Source organism: Chanos chanos, chromosome 1 (assembly GCF_902362185.1).
Source record: "Chanos chanos chromosome 1, fChaCha1.1, whole genome shotgun sequence".
Lineage (NCBI taxonomy): Eukaryota > Metazoa > Chordata > Actinopteri > Gonorynchiformes > Chanidae > Chanos > Chanos chanos.
This window is the reverse complement of record NC_044495.1, coordinates 51162877-51188793: the sequence shown is the minus strand read 5'-3', so window position 1 is coordinate 51188793 and position 25917 is coordinate 51162877. Positions and strand designations below refer to the sequence as shown.

At 42.8% G+C, this 25917-nt stretch overlaps 1 protein-coding gene across 1 annotated transcript in view; it reads right to left on the bottom strand.

The window, feature by feature from the left end:
- The window catches only part of ccser1 (coiled-coil serine-rich protein 1), a 52688-nt gene that overhangs the window by 5025 nt on the left and 21746 nt on the right, over window positions 1–25917 (bottom strand). The window contains exons 6-8 of the mRNA XM_030765072.1: window positions 24263–24340; window positions 20543–20626; window positions 18500–18577 (exon numbers count right to left, since the gene is read on the bottom strand). Of these exons, the coding sequence (XP_030620932.1) occupies window positions 18500–18577; window positions 20543–20626; window positions 24263–24340 (240 nt within the window). The remainder of the gene's footprint in view (window positions 1–18499; window positions 18578–20542; window positions 20627–24262; window positions 24341–25917) is intronic.

Genomic DNA, 25917 nt, shown 5'->3' with positions numbered 1-25917 from the left:
TGGTTCTTCTTTCACTAAACCAGCAAGGGAGCAATTCCACTGTCATCTGTTACGGGCTTGCTACAGTTTCCTCTGGCCTTCAACTCTTATCAATAGTGCATAGAGTGCTGGAGGGCTTCCTTACTTCACAGCAACTGACTCCTCACACAAGAACATCCTCATCAAAACGCTTGTGCTCGCTCTCTCTCTCTCTCTCTCTCTCTCTCTCTCTCTCTCTGGGTCCTAAGGCCGGGGTAAGACCCACAGTGACAGGCCGGCTACAGATCTCACATAATTTTCACTCTTCTATGTTTACTTGGCTGTTTACAAGCCCCAGAGGGCAACGCAAAGGAAAAAAAGAGATCTCCTGTTTCCGTTTTATTGGAAGAAGAGAACTTCGGCATGATGGAATTTCATAGTGACCTGGAGGACAAACTCAATTTTTAGATTCCATTTATCCCCACGTTACAGAGAAAGAGTAACTAAAAGAAACAGGACAAGAGGGTGGGGGGGGGGGGGGTGGGGGGCACATGCATACATTATTTCCAGCCTCTCCGCTGATGACAAATTCATCCGATAGCATATTTGATGTTTCCACTGCACTTTCAAAAGGCTTTGGAATGAAAGTTTTCAACTTCTTCCGTTTGAAACTTTGCAACACACTTTCAACCTGCAACCATTCAAGCTACTATTTTTTTCTTCTGGTTTTTTTTTTTTGGAATTCTGAGCAGCCGACGTCACAGCCGTGTCGCGGAGCTCCGAATGTAGGACGCGAGAGACGGGACGAGTGACAGAACTCTCGGAAAAATGACGTTTTCCAATAAGAGGGAAAGTGACGAGAAAACTCCAGAGGAAAGAAAAAAAAAAAAAAAAGAAGAGCGCTCCGTCCTTCACGGCGCTCCAGAGTGAAAGCGTCACGTGTCACTCCCGCTGCTGTCCGGGGGACGGAGAGCGAGTGACGGGTGGCCCTGCGGAGGCCTATCTCATATCTGACTCACCTTGGGGGCCTTTCGGCCAAGGCCTTCCTTGCCTGGCTCCCGTCAATCCAGTCCGACGCCAGCAGTGGAAACGAAGCCTCATTAATTATCACTATTGTATCGTGTGACAGCAGCTAATGAAGGGAGGCGCGGTGAGGGGAGGCATGGAGAGAGAAAGAGAGAAGGGCAGGGGGACAGAGAGAGAGAGAGAGAGACTACAGTCTCTGTGCATCCCCTGTTATGCTGCTAGCCAAGGCCACTGCAGATAGCAAGCCAACGCTATATAGCTCTGACGTAAGGTTAGGAGGCGCACACTCTGACTGGTTCTGCTAGTGACTTACAACCAGTGATACGGCCACCGGTAGTGCATCTTAATAATGTGGAGACAGAGACAGCAGCGCTTTGTAAGATCTGTCTGTGGGAAATATTCTCAAGGCAGATTAGGGGAGAAAAAATTACAATGCAGTCAATTAATTCGTTACTTGCAGATGACTTGTTCTCTATGACTGCTTTTCAATGCTTGACTTGAAGTCAGTTCTAAAACTGGGAAAAAAAAAAAAAAAATTATACAAACACTGTTCTGGGTTGGTACCTCCGTCCAAGAAGGCGGTATAATTAAGTAAAGACATCGAGATTTTACAAATAAAATGCCATGCATGGTTTATTTTTAATGATACCAAAATGGAGCGAGACGTGGGGAAAACATTAATAACATTCATAGGACAGCAAAACGAATTGCCCAAAAAAAAAAAACCATCAGTCCCTGCACTGCTTGTAGCTACAAGCATGATCAAACAGAGAGGGATATTTAAAAAAAAAAAAAAAAAAAGACGCCTTAAATTGGGTGATTATGGTGCTAAACCTGTTATTTCAGGCACTGAGCTGAGCCAGTGTCTTAAGTGGATCTGAGGTCACGTTGTTCCAGCTGTTTGCGGCACGCGCACGGGTCCATAATGAGCCTCTGTGTGTTTCTTTTCGGCTCTAATATGGAAGTGTGTGGGTGGCCCCGTCTCATTCAGGAAGCCACACGAAAGAAAAGAAAATACCCACACAACACATACAACACATACAACACACACACACACACACAAACACACACACACACACACACACAAACACACACACACACACACACACACACACACACACACACACACACACACACACACACACAACACACACACAAACACACAGACAAACACACACACACAAACACACACACACACACACACACACACACACACACACACACACACACACACACACACACACACACACAGACAAACACACAGACAATTTATGCTTATCAGATTTTACGTTACCACTGAATATTCATTTTCCATATTTGTCGGCGAAAAATATTCACACTATGTGTGCCTCAAGGCTTTTCAGAATGTGCAGATTCCAAAAAAGAATCCTGCATTAATATTCATGTTTTTTTCTTTCTTTCTTTCTTTCTTTTTTTTTTTATTTTTTTTATTAATGTTGCAGTAAATTGTGTTAGATCAAAATTCTTATGCTGGGCTTCTGTAGCCATAAAACATAAAATATGAAAAAATACACACAGCCATGGCAAAATGGCAAAAAGCTAATCTTGTTAAGTCGTTCTCAAAAGCACGAGTAAAGTTAAACAAACGGGAGTGGGAGTAATAGAGTTTGGACAGCGTCAGCTGACATTCAGTTGTTCGGTTATCTGGGGCTATGTACATACACTGCACCACTCTTTGGATCCGGGAGAGTAGATATAGGAGAGGGAGATCGGTACTCATGCCACACCTGCCCTACTTTGCTGTGACTAATGAACCGGAGGTGTCCTGAATATGTCCGATGCCAGAGGCGGCCCGTGAAAGGTCCCTGGACTGGCTCTCTGCGGCGGGGGTTGATGGATACCCCAAGTCTGCCGGGCATTGCACCCGGCCTCGCCGTGGAAGTAGGTGCGGAGGTGTCATTGCGGACGCTTCCGGTCCCGGGTCGCAGTTGCATTAGGACAGTGGAGCGGAGATAGTTTCTCATAAAAAGGCAGCCCGCAAACGTCCAGGCTGATACATGTAAAAACAATGGATGTTTTTGTGGTTTAAGCATTTTTAAAAATATCAGAAGGTCATTGCCGTTCTGTGGCTTGGAACATGTGTTTACAAAAGAACATATACCCTTGATCAAATGAACTATACGTCCTAAAGCAAGATTTGTATCGCCCCCAATAGCACATTACAGCCCTAAATTCCATTACGGATCTGTCATGACCGCACCCTTTTTCAGAAAATCGTTCTACATTCTGCGAACTCACAATAACTGAATACACGGTATTGAATGATCTTCATGTTTTCCATCTATTTTCCATCTCGTTTCAACATATTTCTAAGATCAGTTTCAAAGACAGCTACATGTTGAGTACTTCAGTACTATTAAATATACCTTTATACATGTACATGTACATATATATATATGTGTGTGTGTGTGTGTGTGTGTGTATATATATATATATATATATATATATATATATATATATATTTAGATTCATGTTTTCTTCTTTCTTTTCACCCACACAAAATAGTATTTTCTGAGCATGTTTTTTGTAGGAGTCATTTCTGGGGCTCTGTCATCGGTGGTTCACTGTAGCATTTCAGGAAAGCCTGCTGCACTTCAAAAGACTTGCGCTGACTTCCGTGGATGCATGTCTAGTTAATGAGTAGCTCATGAATACAATATGAAATATTGTGGTAATAAAATCCAATACATATTTCCATGCACGTTTATATTTGCCTAATGGGCACTTAATGAGCCACATATCCATTAAAACTACAGTAAAATGTGACAACTAATTCTTTTGCTTTGGAACCAGTTGACAAAAATGTTATTGGAAAACACCGTACATTGGGTTTCTATACAGTGCAATGCTGAAGTATTAGAAAACAATCTCGGATAATGAAAGCCAACATTACCGTGTTAGAAATTCATATGTAGTGTGATTCCTTGTTTACGAATATGGTGCATATTTAATCTATTCCTACTGCTCCTATCCCCTGAGATAATCCTCCATAAGCAAAAATGCCACTAAATGAGCTCATTGAGAGGGAATTTTTCATCTCTGTTTTGTCTTGCTACATTTGGGTTGTTAATCAGTCCTTGAGACTTGTTTCTTACAAAATTTATGTAATATCTGAGAACTAATTTACACTGTGTCAGTTGTCTTTATCCATGAAGTACTTTAATTATTTTACAACTCCGGATTATGATTAAGCAGAAGTGATTCTCTAACACTAAGAAAATGGTTTTGGCTCCTGGTGCCATTTCGCAAATACTTTTCTAATTCACGTAGCAGAAAAACAGTTTATGAATGGTTATAGTTGAAAAACAAAACAAAACAAAAAATATTATGTATGTTTAACCTTTCATGCACACCATGTGAGAGATTAAAGGTGTTCAGTCACAGGGCATCACTAAAGCACACCAGCCTCTCCTGAAATACTTTAAAGTTACCAGTACCTCTTATTACCTACATCCAACCATGATTGTGTCGACTCACGACTGACAGAATCCAACTTCGTGACCAATCATCTTTGGATTTACTGTTGAGGCTGTGTCACTACAGCTGCCCACTGCAATCGGCGACGCTTTTCACTCAAGTAAGAGAGATGCTCTTGTACAATAAGCCTTTAACAGATGTATGTGTGCTGATATCAAGGATCAGTGAGTTACTGGGGCTTGGAAAGCTTCCTCAGAAAGGTAATGCGTCAAAACACATTTCTCTGTCCTTGGATTGACCGCAGAAATAGACATCTCTCACTGAGGCGACGGTCCTTGCCACCCACGACTCTGCCTAAAGCTGTCGCTCACTCCTCCTCGTGAACTGACTTCTGACTGGTTTCTATGGCTCTTCCCCTCGTTCCACTCATGCTGTAGTCTGTCGTCCGGAGGATAATGGAAGGCTAATTAATTTCTAAATCCAGCCTATTCTCAAAAATGAACAACCCTAAAAATCTCCCTTTTGACGGATATGCAGATTGCAGTGGGTTTTCAATTAGGCTACTCAAATAACTCATCATCAATGTATTGTAGTCAGTACATCATTGGATGAGAACTGCACACCAACTTTGTTCCATATACTTTTTGTCAGCTAATGAGTTCTCTTTTTTGTGGCTTAAAATAGCAACGCGTTTAATTGCACAGTTAATCGGAAATGAAAAAGAAATAAAATAAAATGTGAACACAGCAAATTTAACATTTCCATTACGATATTGTTCAAAACTAAATGTAACAGAACATATTTTTAGTGACATTTCAGGAAACCTTTCGATATTACAACAGGTTCCTATGAATTGTCCGGTGCAATTGCTTTTAGATGAGGAGAAATAGCCTACTGGTGCTTCTCCAACCCTCTTAAAAGTACATTTTCAGATCAGTCCAACCTTAAACTTTAAAAACAAACATGAAAATCAGGCAAGAAACACACAACCAAAAATCACAGAAGGCCATAGCAACTGGCAACACATGGCGTTTGGAGGATATCACAGTCAATTCATGCTTGACCCCAGCTCCCTGAATTCTGCGAATGAACCCGTTACATAAACAATGTCCGTGCCAAAAATCTACAGTTGTAAACTAATACATTTTTTAAAGGAAACTGCACAAAAGTCAGCACCGTTCTCTAACTTTAAATCCAAATACTATATTTTGCAAGAACCAGAATACCAAGTAGGCCAAACTAAGTCAACTCTATTATGTGCAACCCAAACACTTGCCGGGCCCAGAGTCCCACATGGTGTGCTGAATCAGTCATTAAGGTTAAAAATGTTTTATTCATGAATTTAGGTAGACATACCCAGTGCACTATATATTTAAAATGACTTTTCAGCTCTGGGAAAACCAAAACACAGGTCACAGAAGCAAGGAGCTCTGAGTAGAGAGGCAGTAAGAATTCACACCACTCAGAACGCTCTACCAGAGGTCCAACATACACCGACACAGGGAACTGAACTTCACATCGAATCAAACACCAAAAAGAATGGGGAGGCGGGGGGGGGGGGGGGGGGGGAGTCCTCAAAAATGTGCTGAGCAAGGACTGTGTTTTTTTTTTGTTCACTGATTCATACAAGGGTACATGAAAGTTACTAGGTGCTTGAAGGCAAAGTGCAGAGACGGACGAAGACATGCTCCACGGCTGACGATGGCTCAATGTAGTGGCCGCCGATATCTACGCGATCTATTAGCATAAACGCTTAACTGCCATGCTACATGTTGACTTCAATGGAAAAATTTTCCACGTCTCAAATGTCTGTCGACTCCTGACGAGGAACCCAGAGGGTCTCCAAACTGAAATCGAAATAGACTAGGGACAGGAGACGAGTTACACCATACTGTAGACTTGTTAAAACTGATGAGCATCAATGAAAGCTACCCAAGCATGAGCGCCAAACCGATGCAGGGCTGAGGATTGCAAATTTCCCAGTTTAGCAAAGCTGCAGATGGTTCTGTGAGTTTTTAATGGGATCCATACGGAGACAGGTATTCGACATGGCCATTTGTTTAAAACTCGGTGTTCTTTGCTAAATCTCAGGGCGAAAAAAAAAAAAAAACTACACTCATGGGTGAGTCTCTGACAGTACTGGGAATAACAGAACGGGTGTTGGCACGAGCCACTGCTGGGGTAGTCCAGAGAGAGAGGTAGAGACAGAGAGAGAGAGAGAGAGAGACGTAGAGAGAGAGATGCCAAAAGGTTTAATGAGCATTGGTTAAAACAGGAGTGAACAAGTGCATCTGCCCAGACAATAACCTCAGTGGTAAATGAGAGCGATGGAAGAGAAAGCACACATTGTTCTTGAAGGATAATTAGCCATTATGAAAGTTGCTCTCCTTCTTCTTCTTCTTCTTTTTTTTTTGTTAATGTTCCCCCTAATAATTTTCACAAACACCACCGAGAAGCAATGGCAAGCAATAATAGTTCAGTGATCTTTTATTCCAGATGAAGCAATCTAATTTTAAGTGACAAATTATAATGTCAAAAATCTACTACTTTGCTGCCTTAATGTCAGTGAGTGAACAATATGACGATTAGTAAAACAGAAATACAGTAAGCGCATTCAGAGATTATTGCTCAGGGTTTTTCTGACAGGTAAAAAAAAAAAAAAAAAGAGTCTCTCTCTCTCTGCTGTGTTACTTGCCCTCAAGCAAAGGAGACACCAAGTCTATAAAAAGAAGGATGAATTTAATGCCTCAAGCTATAGCGTTGGTCTTTTATTGCCCATCTTATTGGATTGTGGCAAACTAATCTAAAACAACCCACATAAAATCAATTAATTGTTGGGGAATCTCTTGAAAGATTTATGCAAGAGCTTTCGTTTTTTTGCTGCCAGTGAAGAGATCCACTTTATATGAAATGTCTGATTTTACTACAATGGCTAGAGTCCCCTTGTCTGTTTTGTTCGCTGAGGGCTGACTGTTACAAGCGTGAACTAACAGCACCAGGAATAGACAATGCCCTGTGGGCTTTTTTAATAATTCATCATTCCGTCCATGTCGCCTGGTAAGTTTTAATGCAATAACCAGAGCACCCCCCCCCCACCCACCACCCTCTCTTTCCACCTGTGGCAAGAAAAAGACAAAGCCCAAGATAAAAAGCTGAGAGAGAATGCAATTGACAGGTTTTCAGGATCCGCAGTGATACACAATATTGGTGAACAAACAAACTTTTTGTTTCTAAATAGGCCACTCAGTTAGTGACCCTGTGGGAGACTGAAGGAAAAGATAAGGATTCTTGTCAACAATACCATCATCCTAAAAGCCCTCAGTTATTTGATTGTGGTCTTTTTCAACCGATCGCTTAACTTTGTATTATTAATGATTTCCAGATCAACACACCATAATACGGGAAGATTATGTTAAAATTTTGATTCTATTTGGCAACTGCATATTTACAGTGGCTGGTAGATTCATCCCGTCTAACTGTCTTTAATAATTCATGAAAAGCAGAGACGCGACCCTTTAATCCCCTGTTATCCTTTTGTCAACGCATATCAACATCACCCTCTTGTCTGACATATTTCCAATACTGACGAGTATTCTCACATGGAATAAAAAAAATAAAAAGGTTTCCTGATTCTAAAAAAGAGCTCTGAAAACATACCATAGACCTTAAAGTAATTTCTCGATAACAAGAACTTCCTAAACACTGACCAGAACTGGGTTTTTTTTCCCCGATTACTTTCATTCATATCTTGATTGCTATGACGTCTATCTTGTGTTTGATTCATTTACAATTATAGCGATTTTGTCAAGGCACCGAAAAGAAGAGGCGATAAATCTTCTCGTTCAAAGATGTCTAGATACACATCAAAATTCTGTGTCATCAATGCAATCCCATTACATGTGCCCTTGAGCTTTCTCAGCACGTGTATCATAAAAGTCCTGGGATCATAAAGTCTTTTATGCATTGCTGATTTCCCAGGCTTTGGAAAATGTACCTGTGGAGAAGTGGACCTGCAGTAGATCAATAGATGGTAAATGCTAGCAACACTCTCTGAACCAATGGACCTTCCAGCCTCTTTCCGAATTAATGAAGCAGATGTCACTCCATACCTTCAGGTACACATGTTATAATAAACAGCACGTAAGCCTTGCGGAAACTGGATCAAACAAGAAGTACCAAAGTACCAAACAAGACGTACCGTTACCACACGACTAAGAGGTTTGCTTTAAATATAAACGAACAAAGAACTATTTTCTGTTCAAGCATACCCAATAAATGCACTACATCTTCCATCTAAACACTAGTAAAGCGTGTGGGGCTACATATTATGCAAAGCATGCTATTTCTTGCATGGACAGGGACCTAAACAACAGAAAACAAGGCCATTAGCAGCATCTTACAGTTTTGTCTGTTTGTTTGTTTGTTATGTTTTTTAAAAAGGTGGTTTTATGAATGCATTGAGAGTTTTACTCAATTTCATTCATGACAACCACAAAAAAAAAAAAAAAACACTCAAGTTAACTCGCTCTCCATCGAATTCAGCGCTGCACCCCTAATATCTCCCCGGGTTTTTTCCACCTACTTCAAAGTTTATTTGCTCTGTCTTTCTAACAACATTGCTAAGGGCGTGGATTTGTGTGAAAAGCTGTTCAAGAGCAAAGGTGAATAAATTTAAGAGACAATCAAACAAACTTTTAAAGATACCTCGGGCGGAAACAGAATTTCAAGCCAAGAGATGAGCCTTGATCGTGTACAGGGGGACAGGATCAAAAAGATTATGGCAATGAACATATTTAAAGCATTCGCAAATGTTGATAAAACCACCAGCCACCAATCAACATAAATTCACTCTACCACACAGTGCAAATTAATACATTTTGTGCATGATTATTTGTTGACGGTAATTTAAAGCTTGTTTGTCTCTCCCATAATTAGTGAAGCTAAGGATTTGTTGGGGTGGGGGGGGGGGTAGGATGGGGGGTAAGCAACCTGCCTTTGATTAGAGGAAGACAGATTGCTTCACACAGAGAAAGACCCCCTACCTGTACGCTGCCTCCATCACACACGGCTGCTGCTTACTGTGCCGAGGGGGAAGATTGGGGGGGGGGGGGCATGAGAACACAACAATATGGAGAAAGATAAACATGATGGACACAAACAGAAAAACACAAACACAATGCAGTGGAGTAGTCTTGAATGAGACACAAAAAAAAAAAACTGTGCACATAAGACGCATACTGAAACATTACTCTGGTCGGAGAATTATGTAGATGTAATGACATATTGATGGTTATATATGAAATGTGAGTTGATGTATGCGTGACTTCTAAATGCAAATGCACAATTACAGTTCATTAAACTCTGACTCGGGGTAAATCACTGAATAATTAACAATATATGTCTCAATAAATGCAGTTTAATGAAAGACTTAATCTCTAAACAACAATAAGCCCCTAAGGTTCAAAGATTATTTAAACATTCAAATAAAGGCTTAAACACTACACATTAATAATTCTTTCTAAAACATCTTATAGGCAAATGATACAACAAAAGATGAAGAGAGGACAAAATCAAAGCTCTTAAACTCAGAGGGGGGGTATGGTGGGGGGGGGGTAGTTGGTGTTCCTAACAGTTCCTCCTAAAGGTGTTTGATACGCGGGGGCAGAAATAGCAGTAGAGCATGAGAGATGAGGACAGGAGTGAGGCAGGAGGGGAGGGTAAGAGAACCCAGAGAAAAAGAAAAAAAAAAAAAAAAAAGCTTAAGGAACCGGTGGGTGTGAGAACTCTGGAGAATGAGTCACAGTAAGAACGAAGTGGTTATCACAATGCCCAGACTGGATAGAGCGAGAAACCCAGAAAAACAGCCCTGCCAACAGGGGAGGAGTAGTGCCAAGTCCCGAAGAATAACAAGGGAGCAAGAAACTACTGTAAATATGGTAATCTGCTCCTGGCTTTAATAAAAAGGCCCGGGCTGAGGTGAGGAATGCTATGAATTATTCCGCTCCCTGTCTAATGAAACTCCGAGATGGAAATACCACGGAGCCGCCGCCTAAGTGAATTAATATTTTTCATGATATCTGAAGTCAGCGTCAGCAGAATGACTGCGGTGCCAAGAGCCAAGAGGCCAAAGCCTTTGCCTGGCTGATAAGAGCTGAGGAGGCTCAGGTGACATGAAAGTGGGTGGGTGGGGTTGTTTTGGGGGTAAGGGGAGCGCTCGACTCCAGAAGTCGTCCCCGCACCCCCCCCCCCCCCCCCCCCCCCCCCGCCAGCCTCAGGGTTATGTAGTGTCCTACAGCTTCCACCATGTATGAAGGACAGACATTTAATGCACACATAAACATACATCACACACACACATCCATAACCATGGCACGGCACAGCATAACATTCCGACACGGCAAAATCAAATATGTATTCAACTGGGAAAAGGGGGGGGGGGGGTGTTGCGTGGCAGCAATGCATTTGAGGGAAAGAAAAAAAATAAAATAAAAGATGCAAATTGCCTCTTGCGTGGCAGGGGTGAGCGGCATGACAAAAATAAAATCATCTGCCTTGCGTTTTCTGGGCCGGTCAGCTCACTGAATGTCATTTACTTTTTTTTTTTAATAAATACATAAAACTTCTTTATTGTGCCACAATGTTCCTGCCTCTCGCGCCATCTGGCCTCAGTGAGGTGCCGCCTTTCCCGTTCTGTTGTGCCTGGGAAGGATGAGGATGTAGGAGGAGTGGAGGGTGAAGGGGGGGGGGGGGGGGGGGGGGGGATTGCTGGAGCAACGCACACCTTCTGCTAATGGCCGCAAAAGCCCTGCGGCCACCCTCTGGCCTGCCTCGTCCGCGGGGACCCTGGTCCGTCTGTCGTCGTGCTGTTGGAGCCCCGCCGTTACCTTGACAAACTCGTTGCCGAGCGGCAACCTTTTACGATGCCGCGGGGGCGTTCGACGATTATGACACCGACGGCGTGGGAGGTCGAGGCGTGCCAAGGACGGCCCGTCGGACGAGACCGAGCGACGCACACGCGCCTCAAATCGATGCCACAGGTGTGGCAAACATAAAGCCAGGTTGACGTCGTTTTTTTTTGTCTACGCTGGTTTTTATCTGACTTGTCCTTTCAGAAGCAGAGTGTTCTTTCATAATACTTTGTGCATCCTGCTGGTATGTGTCCTCACACCCCCGGAGAGACACGCTCACATTGAACCTGATGCTGCTTAACATAATCCAAGATAGAGGGGGAAAAAAAACCCCACTAATAGTTGTTACTTCTTATGCTGGATCTCTTATTAAGCCCCATAAGTACTTAAAATGCATATTTATCTTAGGGTAAACTCCCTTCTATCCCCTTTTCTATTTACATGCATTTCCTCCACCCAAACCGAACCGATCAATCGATCCCATCCACCTTTACTGCCTCTCGCTGACGGAGAGCTGTGAAGCGGTAGGAGACGTAGCCGCAGGGCTAAAGCGACGGGATATGACGATCGGCCAAGTTTCAGGGAGCTTCTCCCCGCCTCCCCTTGGAGGGATGGTATCTCATTAGCTTGAATGAGGAACATGAGAGCCTTTCAGATTGGCCGGCTGCTGCCTGGCTAGAGTCCAGCTCACTTATCTAAATCTAATCCTGTATATCACCGCGCAGAGCGCCTCTTAATTATAAACCCAGTCCAGACACACTCTTCACGCACTCACTCACTCACTCACCAGTAACACTCCCCGGAATATTTATCAAGGAGACATTCCATGCATGGACACTCGGCACCGATGGTGTTTGAGTCTAAACAGCTATGTTATTGGCGTGTTTAAATGAAAGACAGGAATAATACATTATCCCGTGAGCAAAGGAACATTTCTATCGGCTAAACGGCAACTGAATGCATTGCCGAAAACACCGCTGACCTGTGTCCGAGTGGTCTGGTATTAAATTACACTGAGGTCACGGGTCGGAACCTCAGCGGTACCTCTGACTGGATCGGACATGGCAAAACAACACTATTGACTGTGTTTCTGTAAGGGTCAGCGGGAGAGGGTTCTCTCCACATCATTACACAAGCCAGATGCTTGTTAGCTGGCAGGAGAAAAGGAGGAGTATAGGAGGATGTGCGTGCCAACCACCACCCCATCCACCTCCCCCACCCTGCGTCAGACTATGGTGGGGTCAGGCCATGACAAGGACTTACAACAATACAGAACTGTCGCTCATTCCAAATGGGACGAAATCTGTTATAAATGAAGCGCAACCTAAAAGCTCAGTCTTTTAAAAAAATAAAGCAAATTAATACCGGACAGCAGATATGGTGCATCTTACAACTCCAGGGAACATACCAGCATACCAGTTAACAAATAGGTCAACATTCAGCAGAAATAGACAAATGGAGGGCTGTTATCTTTTTTTTCCCCCTTACCGTACTCACAAATAAGTGAAACAGGCACCATTCCATATATCTGTACTAAAAAGAACTTGACAAAAAGAGGATCAAAGCTACGAAAGCCCCCCCCCCCTCGTCTAACCCTAGCCAACTCCTCCACCTGAGTAAACAGGAGCTTTCATCTTTCCGAATCCGGATGCCCCAGGCTCACTGTGAGGGCGCGGTGAGCGTTCACTTACCGCACTGTCTGTGTAGATTACCACTCCACAGACTAACACCTACACACGGAGCGAACACTGATGGAGTGCGCGCACACGCACACACACACACACACACACACACATATATATAAACACAACAACATATATCAGGGAACAAAGCACCTATTCTCAACCCCATCCAGAAGGATTAGATAGGGCTTACTGGATGGAGAGGCAGCTGGATGCAGATGTAATTTTAATTTCATCTGAAATGGGAGGTAATTACCACACGGAGGACCAGTAAAGGAATCTGTACATAACTGTGAGCCAAAAGGGAGATGGTGAACAAGAAGTGGTGCATTTTCAGGGAGGAGCAGTTTCCAGGGCACATACCAAGATACCAGAGTGGGCCAACCAGCAGTAAACATGAATATACAGCAGCACTGATCGACATAAATTTGAACGGCAACATGTGATTTGACATGTCAGCGACGAGTCACCAATATCCCATAATACCTCATGAATATTACTATGCATCTTCACGAATATTAATGTCAAAAACAGGAGTATCGTGACAAATGATGCTTAAATTGCCTACCATTTTTCTCTGTCAGTCTGTGAGGTGTGTCACAGGATGACAGCTTACGACAGGTACGACACGTCGTGTTAACGTCACAATTACGGAAACATTCTAAAGACCAGGTCAAAAACAGTGCTACCAGCAATACATGTGAGGGAAGAAGGGGCAGGCATGAGTCAGGAGTGGGTTTGGGACTGTTCTGGAGTGCTGAGAATCAGGACAGACGGTTTAGGCGGCCAATAGGAGAGGGTCTGTGAACCGAGAGGGAAGTGGGGTGCTCAGACTTTCTAAGCTAACAAAGACATAGCAAGCATTCCATGCTATAGTGAATCTAGCACAACACGGAGCATAACACATAGCTTTTTTTTTATAACTCACTCAGCTGCCTGCGTGCTAGTGCAGGGCCACTCCAAGCTTTGCCCTGCAAGCAAAACACATGTCTTAGGGGCAAGGGTTAGTCAAAAGCAGAGACAATGCATCAAGATGAACGCTGGTTAGTCATGAGTGACAAATAGGACTACGATGACTGATGCCACCAAACTCTTTGAGGCGCGTCACCTTAAAGGTTACCTTACAACACATAAAGATGGCTGCATTTACCTCAACTTACCTTATAGCCATCGCTCTTTATCTCACCTTTTTTTTTTTTTTAAGCTGACACCGCTGTGATCACAGTGCATTTTGTATTATAAATCCTTAATACTGTCTGACTGCAGGGGGTCATGAGAGAGCTGGTGCCCGGCTCACCTTACTTGACGTTCCATTTGAACCGAACTAACTTCACCTGTTACGTCCGTCGTTACAGGTCTGCGTTTGCCTAACCCTCAGGCTTCAAACTACCAGAGGCCACTGAAAATGTTTTACAAGCCCGGACAGCTGGAAAGACAGTTCAGCCAGTAAAAGTTGATGGGTCACAGTAAAGCCATAATAAACGCACTATGCCCTGTTCACAGCCCTAATAACTTCCCTCCTACATGCCGCGCGCTGGCATGCAGATTGCTTGGAAGCGAAGCCAGGGACCAGTTCAGCCTCAGACAGCTGGCATTACATCACCCCGAATGGGGCCTTCGCCCATCCCCGTCCACCTGTCCAGTGGCAGGACTGCAGGGGAGAGTTATGGTTAAGATCTCCACTCCGGACACGGAGGATAATTCATTCACCTAAGCACGCGGTCAAATGGCCTCGGCAGCAGGGAGGGTGGGCGACGAAAAAAATGATGAGGGTGATGGATTTGCAAAGTAAACCACATAAACTGCCCAAAAGCGTCGCTTAATATTTTTCAGACAAGACAGGAATGGCCAAGGGGTTTAGCCGCCAATAGAATTACTACTGAATGTCCAAAAAAGTTCAATCATCAGACATAGTTAGCATCCAATAGCTAAAGGGTTTAGACACTGTTATAAGCTACCAATTCAGTGATCATAATGTTTAACTACCATGCAGCAGATAAATGCTTTATTTCCTACTGTGGAATAGTAGAAAATTGTAAAATTGTAAAATAAAAACATTTGAGGTATCCATTGAACCCTACCATAAAGTGGACAACAGTTTTACTTTCCCTTCTGAGCGTAATACGGCAGAAAGAGAGTTTCACAATAAAATAATGTAGTTGTTTATGTTTCCAGAGATCCCTGTGCATGATGCTAATAAAAGGGCCAAGAAGACCATTCCATTCCAGATATAGTCTCTAAGTAAACACACATTTGTAGCACACAGATGAAAATCAAGCAAGAAATGCTCAAAAATGAACATATCAATGCTTGATAGAAACAGAAAGGCAGAGAGTTCTCTCAGAGTAGGTTCGGAAAGGCAGAGGTGAGACGGTCCCATATTCCGACCACACCCGAAATCCTGCTAAGACACTGTGTGCTTTTGAACTTGGAAAACGAGGACACGGAGATCAAACCTGCGCTCTGGCAGGAGTTATGTGGAACACTGACATCCTGAGACACGGGCTACATCTGAAAACCAATATCAAAAGGAGAGCTTTAAGAGAAAAAGAGCCGGCCATTTGACGGGTCAGAACAAAGTACATTCTGAAAGCCCCTCAGCGGGAGTACACCCTAAATCCTGGTGATACCACCGCGAGAAACATCCAATACCTCTCCATCAACAAGTGTCCTCCAGCTATGGAGCTGACCACCAATCGGTCTGGAGGAGTGTGTCCGTCTCTCTCTCTCTCTCCCTCTCTTGCCTGCATAGGTTCAGCCATCTGAGTCGTATCAGATGACTTATTCTGGCTGGAGGGGCATTCCATTTGGCGAAATATTCAACTAGTTTAATAAGAGCTGTCATTTCTCTAAATAAGATTCATGACTGGGAGGGAAATCTTATGAAAACAGAAAGTAATCCATAAAACTTGATATTTCTGCCACAGAGCAGGGGATGGGGGACTAAATGAGCTCCTAAGTGTTTTTTCCATTTAAATGTCTGCACGACGTTAGTTTGAACGCAAACAGGGAATTATCTGGCACTGACCAGCTCTTCTTAAGCTCCACAATCAGCTTCAGCATTGACCACAGGGCTGGTGGGAGGTGGGAGGGGGGTGGCTGGGGTAACGCTTTGGTGACCACGTTCAGTTAAGAAAAAAAGGCCTGCTATTTTTAATGATACTTTAGAGAAAGCATTTTGTAAAGCATTTAAAGTACGTTTACAGGATGAATGCGTTTCAAGTGCTGGTGTGATTCGAGGTCATCAAAAATCCCGTCGAACTTATTGACCCATATCGATGGGAATTTTGGTCCTTGTCTGTCCGTTTCTTTGTGTTAGCGCTTAAGCCATCTCGCTCTGTGGGTGGTTGAAGATTCCTGCCTGTTTGAACTGAATTCTAGCCATTGAGCAGAGGTTTTAGAGGGGGCATTTGAGGACTGAAAAAAGACTTTGCTGGTGCCACGCTGAGTTTGTGGGCCTTGAGTGTCCAGTCTCTTGTGAAAGAGGCCAGTCTGGTCCCAGGGGATGCAACCATGGCTCAACAGAGGACACAAGCCCTTTTCAGTGTCTCCTCACCTAATTAGCTCAGTCGGGTAAAGAGACAGACAGAGAGAGAGAGAGAGAGAGAGAGAGGGAGGGAGAGGGAGAGAGAGAGAGAGAGGTGCTCCAGAAAAAAAAAAAGAGAAGAAAAAAAAAAAAGGGAGCAGATGACCTCCTCACGTCGCAGCAGCCTTCGAAATAGCTGACCCACTTGTAGACACACTTTTGATATCTGCTTGTCCTCAATGTGATAACCTATATAGCGATGAAGTCGGTATAGGAGCCGCATGGAAAAAGCTCAACTCATCTCATGCTGAGCTCAGTGTGCTAGGATGTGGAGAGTAACATGTAGAGGCCTGGGGGTCTCCTGTGCATGTGTGCGTGCGTGTGCGTGCATGTGTGCGTGTGTCGCAGAATGTGCGCATGTGTGTGTGTGTGTGTGTGTGAAGGGGGGCTCGCTCCTCTCTGCTCTGTACGATAGCGAGAGTGCATCTGAGGTAGGCAAGAAGAGAATCCATATCCACCCACGCTGTCACTTTCAGGCCGGTGCTTCTCCATAAAATGGATGGAGGAGGAAATAAAAACCACACGCTAACATCGCGCAGAGAAAACACCACTTACCTTACCCCAGCCTAATATAATGGAGACCAATTTCAGCACCGGCCCCTCACAAAGCCCTAGCCACAGATTAGACTCCAGGCCCCGTTTCTGATGGGCCTGGGGCGCTACACACATTTATGCAGCATCAAGCCTCAAGATAGATGGGCAAGAAATTAGCAGCGGAAGCCATTTGAATTTTAACATCGCGGAGCTACGTTGTTCATAATAAGCTTTGAAATGACTAGCGGGTCATTATACTCAGATAGCACGTATTGCTTGCATCACCACAGGAGTGCAGAAGTGAGAGAAATCTCTCTGGGTGTGGGCCATCTGTGAGCACACTGTCTGAGAGTTATCTGCATGTTAAAGAAATGTACAGACTCCTCAACGAGGTCCGCAACGGAGCTCCAAAGAACAGAAATAAGAATAAAAAAGAAGTAGTACGCTCCACCTGATTCTTTTTTTAAAAAACTGTAAATAACTAGATCTTGAACGTTGCAAGAGGAAACTAGTGCTGCTCAAGCACAGGCAAATACACATCGCTGGCTTCGGATGAGAGTCCACTACTTCAAGTATAATATAATTGGAAAACACAATTCTCAGATGAGCACAGGAGTCAAGCACTCTGGATTCATGCACATTCTTTTTAATAGCATAGTGACTTGCTGTCTGGCTGAGTGTTTGCACTAATTATAAGACAAGCTGAAATCACGACTTGTCCAATAATAGTCCCTCCAACAGCTGCCTCCTATTCAATGTCACTCGGTAAGACACTGTTGGATTACAAGCACCCTAAGTACATTCCCCTAATACTTAAATAGGCGCCTAATTCACAGATATATCCAAAATGACATTTGTGCGGTGTAACCAGTACAAAAAGTATACGGTATAATTGAATGTATCATATGTAATTATTGATGGGTCACTTCCACATACTACGGGAATACTCAAAGTTTAGTCTTCTTACTTGTGTAGTTGCTCTGTTAATAAACACTTACTGTAGACAATATGAATTGTTACCAAGTTCCTCATCCCTCAATAAAAGAACATGAGAGATAAAATTCGATAAGCACTGGCATAACTGAAAGCACTCAGCTATAAACTGTCCAATTTGGGTGAGTCTCTATGTAGCAGACTGAGCAGGAATGGTAAGCTAACAATACAGATGTGTCAGAATCTCTTTCGTCTGCACTCTGTTAAGAGAGGAAGAAAGAAAGAAAGAAAGAAAAAAAACAGACTGACAAGGACTTGTGTTCCATTAAAAAAAAAAAAAAAAGAAAGAAAAAAGAAAAAGACCTTGTTCGATGGTCTGGGAACATTAGCAGTGTCACTAAGGTTTGTTTTATCCTGCCGGAACAGTGACTCACCTCTGGTACTGTGAGATCTGTCTGTGTGGTCTTGTCAGTTTTTTGGCAGAGAGGTTTCTGAGTTCCCCGGACAATTTCCTGCAGATGGCACATACCAAAGCCACAAAGTTAGATTAAAGTGACCTCATACCTGTGTGGTCATAGAAAAAAAAACACCTTCCCTGAAATATACTTAAAATCATCGTCATCATCTATCCCAAACATATGTTGTAACAGCAAGAAGCTAAGAAAATACTATTATATAATTATTTAGGTAAATGCTGTGATATAGCACGTTACTAATGGAGTTTAGCGGAATCTAATACAGCTCGTAAATACTGAGCCAAGCGGGTCCGGCCAAAAGAGCCGTCAGGTTTAACAGCAGGATATAGTTTATGATGATGTTGCTGTTGAGTGCACCATTTTGGCAAGGGGGGGGGTCTTTCTTTTCACAAAAATGGAGACAGCTGTGAGGTACATCAGTTTAACTTTCCCTTATAAAACTACACTCTCAGCTAATTACGTGTAAATAAAGTAGAACCACTGCCACAATTACTGACTCCTAAACACTGTATAGGGTATAAAGACTCTATAATGTAACACAGTTATGAATGCAGCAAGGTTAAGAGCATATTATTAAGTGTGCATTACACTGTAATAAGTACATAACATCATTACGTCACATTACATTGTAGTAAGCACTATTCGTAATGTTATTACATCGCACTACAATTAACACAATAGAAATGAGTGCACTGATGCACAATGTTAGGCTACATGTCCTCAGTTTAGTGTAGTCATACAAAAGGGAACAGGCAGTGATGCAGTGTTTGAGCTAACCTGAGAGTAAATTTAGACAGCAGGGCTAGATAAGTAACAGATGGCCCCCAAACACAACTCCCTAGTTCTTGGCTCAGGCCTGCTTTCCATAAGGAATTTTGGGAGAGTGGGCAGGTCCTGAATCAAGTTAACGCAGGGCCAGTGCTGAGCGCACCAGGGTAACTCTCAATTCCATGGAAAACTTTGCAAAAATTGGGGGGGGGGGGGGGGGGGGGTTAGATGACTGAAAGCCACATGGAAGAGAAATTGTTTTGACGCGCTGGCTTCTGGTCCCAATCAGAAAACCGGCAACATCAGATGGAATTTGGACCATCGCTACAAACGTGGTGTCGATTCATTTTGAAAATGCACGGAAAAAAAAAAAATATCCAGGGAAGACTATTTTCAGACGCCATCAAAATATTAAGATGAAATAACAAAGTAACAATTCAAAGGAAAAAAAAAATGAACTGTAAAAAAAAAAACCTTTCTTTCTTATCATAAACCATGCAGGCTTCGTACTGCTGGATTTATTTACATGATTAATGTCTTTCATTGCTTTTTTTTTTTTCCTTAATGGGATCAAAGTTGAGAAAATGAGCATTCAGCACTGTGCTTTTCACTCTGTTAGTCAACCTTCTTCTTCCTCTTTAATCTCAGCAAATGGGAGAGGAGAACGGTACTATGGATTTGATAAGCTTGAAAGAAAGTCATTAAAATCAAGGCAACAAATCAAGAGGTGATATCTTATAAAAGGGAGAAACGGTCAAAAAAAAAAAAAAATGATAAGCTGCGCTCTATTTAAATGTTTCTTCTCTTTCGTTTGCAGCCTCTTCAGTGCCATCTGCTGTTCTCGTTCATTCGTTCTTCCTCTACCATCCCTCTGCTATGATCTCATCTCTCTCTCTCTCTCTCTCTCTCTCTCTCTCTCTCCCTCTCTCTCTCACCACTCTGTCATAAATTTCAGCTGTACCTGTCATTTTTGTCCTTTGGTTTGTCTAACCATTGACCTATGGGACGGCATATTAAAAGCATGTCTCGTACACGTTGTTCCTGAGCATGCCAAGAAAATAACTTGTTTACAACCGCACAACAAACCTAAAAAAAAAAAAAAAAAATCACTGAAGAGCAGCTCCATGCCATCCTTTTGTAATATAAGGGAAGCATGATGCCAATGTCAATGAGTAGTGCTTTTTTTTTTTCTCATAAGGCTGGTGAGGCACTATACTTGAAGAGTTCTCTCACCAGCTCTGTTTGAAGCTGGAGGATCACTTCATCTTTTTCTTTCAGCTGCTGCTGCAAGGACTGCCACTCCTCTCTCCCAGGATCCTACATAGAAGAACGCACACACACACACACACACACACATACACACACACACACACACACACACACACGTACACGTACACACACACACACACACACACACACACACGTACACGTACACACACACACACACACACACACACACACACCAAAAGAACGATGTTACGCAAGCCACGTGCCCCAGAGTCCTAGTTTACTTCTACATATGAATGACTTCACAGTTCTCTCTGGTTTTCAAGGTGTGTGCTCTGTGCAAAAGACTTGCGCTCTCGCTCTTGCTCTCTCTCTCTCTCTCTCTCTCTCCTCCATAAACTTCAAGTGAACTACCTGCATTTTCCCACGACCTTGGGTTGTCGATCTCCATCTTAAACAAAAATAAAAAAAAAGAAAAGGGAGGCGGGGGGGGGGGGGGGGGGGGGGGGGGTGGCGGGGGGGCGTGGTACAGAATGATGCCTGCTGATTCAAGGGCGCTAGTGAAGGACTGTAAGGCCTAGAAGCTAAGCAGAGCTGCCACAAGCCACAGCAAACGACTTTGCCCCTTTTGACCGCGACCTCTTTCAGAGAGAGCGCACGAAGCCAAGGGAGTCTCATCTGTGCTATGTGGTACTACAGTGGCGCGCAGAATATAATTAGCGAGGGACGGTACGGAGAGACTGCAAGTTACTGGCTCCGTAGCGTGGACGACTGTGACATCCAGGTCCTTAGGGAACGATCATTTTAGGATTATGAGACCCAATGTCACGCACTTTGGTTAGATGAGTCATTCACACTCCATTGTCTTCCTTCTAATGTGTCCCTCTGTTGACATTATGCAAATTTCTCAAGGGGGGGGGGGGGGGGGGGCTTGGATCCCTCTTTGATGCTCTTCTTCATGTAACAGCACAAACTGACGACGAGTGTGAACACAAAAAGTAAAAAAAGACAGAGCAAACAAAAGCCTTATTGTTACCTGTATCTTTACCTAAAAGGAGTCGCCGGTAAAACACTAGACATCTCGTTCATGTACATAAAAAAAAAAAAAAAACATAAATCGGTTCCCTTCAAAAGGTCATGTCTTCAGGAGGTCATCTGGTAAACAGGAGTATAAAACTTCCTCCAAATCCCCGCCCATGGGGAATATTTCATTACGTCTTAATTAAAGATGTTCACCAAGAGGCAGTTTATCTCCACAGCGCACTGGTTGACCTCAGGAGAGCCATTTGGTCACAGTGGAATAGCTCCGATACCATCCCTGTCCTCTGTAGAGCAGGACTAGGTGTTGTTTTCAGCGAATGTGCTAAAGCTACACCTGGATGGTTCATCTTGTTTTGCATTAGGCATTCCTGGATTATAAAAAAAAAAAAAAACACTGCCAACAGATTCTAACGAAAACGTCCTAGCATTGCAGAAAAAAAAAAGAATAAATTAGAACTACAACAACAACACATTTAATGAAGTGTCTCCAGGGCTGCGTTCACACCGCGGCCAAAAGTGACCCAACGCGGATCACTTAGCTCATACGCGATGCAAATTAAATGTGCACAGAGCAGGGCATGCAGCGAAAACTCACAAGGAGACACAGCTTTTCTGCTCTGATCTAAACCACTTATATACATATGGCACAACCCCATTCCAAACCATACTGTCTGAGAGCAGTCTGTGTGAGAGAAGTCTCATTGGAACATTTAACATGACCAAGCACTTTTTCATGCCTTTCCAAGTGACAGGTTCATCTTCATCATAACACCGCACTGGTTTAAGTGCAAAGAATTATGGAGGACGTCAGTGAAGGCCTACGTCGGTTGAGGAACCTTGAGGTACCCCTCAAAACGCAATGTCGCATATTGCAGTCGCACCGAACATTATATCCAGGGAGACGCTGGGTTGCTAAAGAATGTGGCTGTCACGCCGGAGAAAGTAGAGTCAAAAATCCAAAAGCAAGCTCCTCCTTCTTATCCAGAGAGTTCCCAGTTAGAGCTGTGCAGAATGCTAAAGCTGTGATGTTTTCTCCCCCACTCTCGACCTATTCATCATATACCAATACGGTCGGATTCTTTAAGCAATCTGGAACTGCCTGCGGCGTGAATGGGGCCCGAGGATGGTTGTTGTTAACAGTTGTTTTAAATTCCAATGAAAACACTTCATCTCATCTCATCATACTCCATAAAAGAAGACTTGATGAGTAATTAATCACATATGGCTATAAATGCACATTTACCCACTGCTGTTTAAATGGGCATTCGTCCCTCTTTTGGTCTGAGATAAGAGTTTCTCGACTAATTCCACGCGGTTTCTTCAGCTCTCGCCGAGGGTGGTCTTAAGAACAATGCTGGCTGGCCAGTAGCAAGAACGAGCTCTAAAAATGGGACACACAAAGACTGGAAACTGAAGGACGCTCTGAATTGTACCAAAGCCAAAAGCTATGGAATGCGATAAAATAACCATCAAACATGACACATCTATAAAGGAGGAGGTGGTCCTAAGTACACTTGTTTAACCAGACAGTATAAATATGAGGACATTGGGGAGGGAAGGTTTGATGGGAATATTCAGGACAAATCATCTTGGTATTCCAGTTCCATCAGCTCTTTTCCCAGGAAGTGACGGGGTGGGTTGGGACATGGCGTTTTCATTCCCCAAGCTCCCTCCATTGCGCGCGCCACAGGAAATACTTTTCCACAGGCAACTAATTATAAAAGGCGAGAGGATAACAAATGTTCACACCAGAAAGAGAGAAAAAAAAAAAAAGTTTTCGCGCAAAGTAGGACGAGGAGTGACACGGTTTTGTCTCAGGTGGGTTCCGGAGCTTATTTTTAAATTGGGATCTTTTTTTCCCCTCATATTTTCTGGAACGACAGGACGAGGCCCCACCCCTCCACTTGTCATCCAACACAATGTCAGAATGCATGGGGCCCTATTCTAAGCACCACGCCGCGCTAGGCAATGGATGGGCTGGAACATCACATGGTTCGTTGCTACTGCTGCTGTTGCTTTGCTGCTGCTTCTGGTTCAGCTCCATGTAGGTCAGTAAGGAGGACAAAGACAGACCTCATTTCCACTTTGCTCGACAGGATTTTCAACTCTGCACAAAAACTCCAGATGAAAACAAAATCCTCTTCTCTCAGGAAAAAAAAAGGGGGGTTGATAACGATGAGGGGGAAAAAAAAAAAACCTCCCCCCCGCCGACAGCCGTTGCCATTTCCACAGGATTAGCAAACATAATAAAATAATCTTATCGAGATAGCTCAAATTTTTATTGATGGGTGAGGAGAATACCCCACTCTCTCTTTCGCATAGAAGACTGCTTGAAAAGGATACGGATGCTGTTGGAGAAACACAATGGTACGCCAAAAAAAAAAAAAATTAAGAATCATATATATATAAATAAGCGCATGAATGAAATCATTCAGTCTTTGTACAAACTGCGATGATAACATTGTTACATCTCATTGGTATGCGACAAAAAACTTCTGAGAGAATATTAGTGAACCAACACACCTCAACAAAATCTCAGACGCCCTTGACCTAAAACTGAACGTGAAGAAAAGAGTCTGCTTCCAAAATAAATAGTCTATTGTTGAAGTAGTTTTTAGGTGAAAGAAATGTACTTTGACAGAAACTTCTGATGAACAGTTTACCCTGACATTATACGCAGTTTACCTTGAGAGGAAGCGACTTCTCGCTGCAAGGGCTTATGGGTAGAGAATGGAGGCTGCTAGCAGGGCTTGTCTCATTACTCTGTAAAAAGAAAGAAACACACCATTTAGATACAAGACACAACTCCGCACAGTTGCTCTTTCAGTCCCGACTGCATTCTTTGATGTGTTCAAACAGCAAAGCACAGGCCATTGCCGTCCAACCATATACCTTCACGACAGCAGCTTATCTGATGATGTGAATGAAGACCATTAATCCCAAAGGAAAAACATAACCAGGTAACAGCTGTCATACTTCAGTCAGTTTTTGTTTTCAAAGTGTGTACTTTACAGAGTTCATGGAAGTGTTTATTCACTTCAAATAAGATAAAGAGAAGCGCTAAGGGCAGAGATTCAAAGTTCTTTACTGGAAACTGTTTGGAAGAGGAGAAGACTACAAGAGGCTTTTCACACCATTAATCTCTTCATTGTTTCATTACCAATAAAATTAAATGAATAATGTTTTAAACTATTTTCGAATGTTAGAATCTTTCTTTCCTTTTTTCACTGGAAATGGACTAAATAAACACCTGCAACCTTGTGTAGACCTGATTAAATAACATAGAACGTAGCAGATGTAGACAGTGTTTGGTTTCAGAATTGCCTCTGATAAACAAAGTTTATTAGCTGTTTTTCTCATTGTCCCTTCTGTGTGTGCTTTTGTCTACCCATACTCCATATTTCCATATTTTTACATTTTGATAAGTCTGAGAGATCACACTCTGCTAGTATTCCATACGTGTGTCCTATTGAAGAAAAAAAATCCATAACACATCAAATGCTTACTGTTTAATTACTCATCTGTCCACAATGTAGATTAACTCTATACTAAACACCATTGGTGGGGGAAAGTGCTTATGAGTTTGCTGTTATGGCTAGTTTTCCTTGAACCACCTGAGATAACTCACAGCTGGGCTGAAACTTAAAAGAAGCAAAACACCATTGTGCATTAGTTTAATTCCTTGTTTGCACTGGAGTGGGGAGGAAAAAAGAACCTTGCAAAGATTCCAAGAAAAATACAAAGTTTTCCAAAAATAAAAGAGCATACAATCATTTCTTTATAAAAATGTACCCGCAAACACCACAATTATCTGCAATCACCAGAATGTCATCACTAATATATCAACCCATTTCTCCTCATTTTGCTTTTACCTCTATGTAATAAGAGGAGGAACTAAATCATATTTGGACTAAACTAATATACTCTTTGAAAGGTTTTTGAACATGGTTCCCATAGAATCTTAAACAGCAGCATTAATGTATTTTGAGATATTTAGGTTGGGCCCCAATGTGTCAGCTTTGATCAATGTGTAGTCTAAAAGTCATAAGCAAAAAAAAAAAAAAAAAAAGTCCTCTACTGACTAGAACATGAACATGCTGAGATAAGTCAAAAAAAAAAAAAAGGATCATCATAAATTACTAGGCAAATATGTTAAAGTTATAGACTCATTTCTGTACATCTCAGGTGATAAAACCTCGCTGTGTGTAGCAAAGCCTTGGTGAAACAGCTGCGACTGACTAATAGAGTAAACCAGACGCATCTTGCTCTAAGGATAAACCGAAAAAAAGGAGGAACTATTTCAAAGGTCGCGGCGTTGCACATCAACCAATTTTCACTGA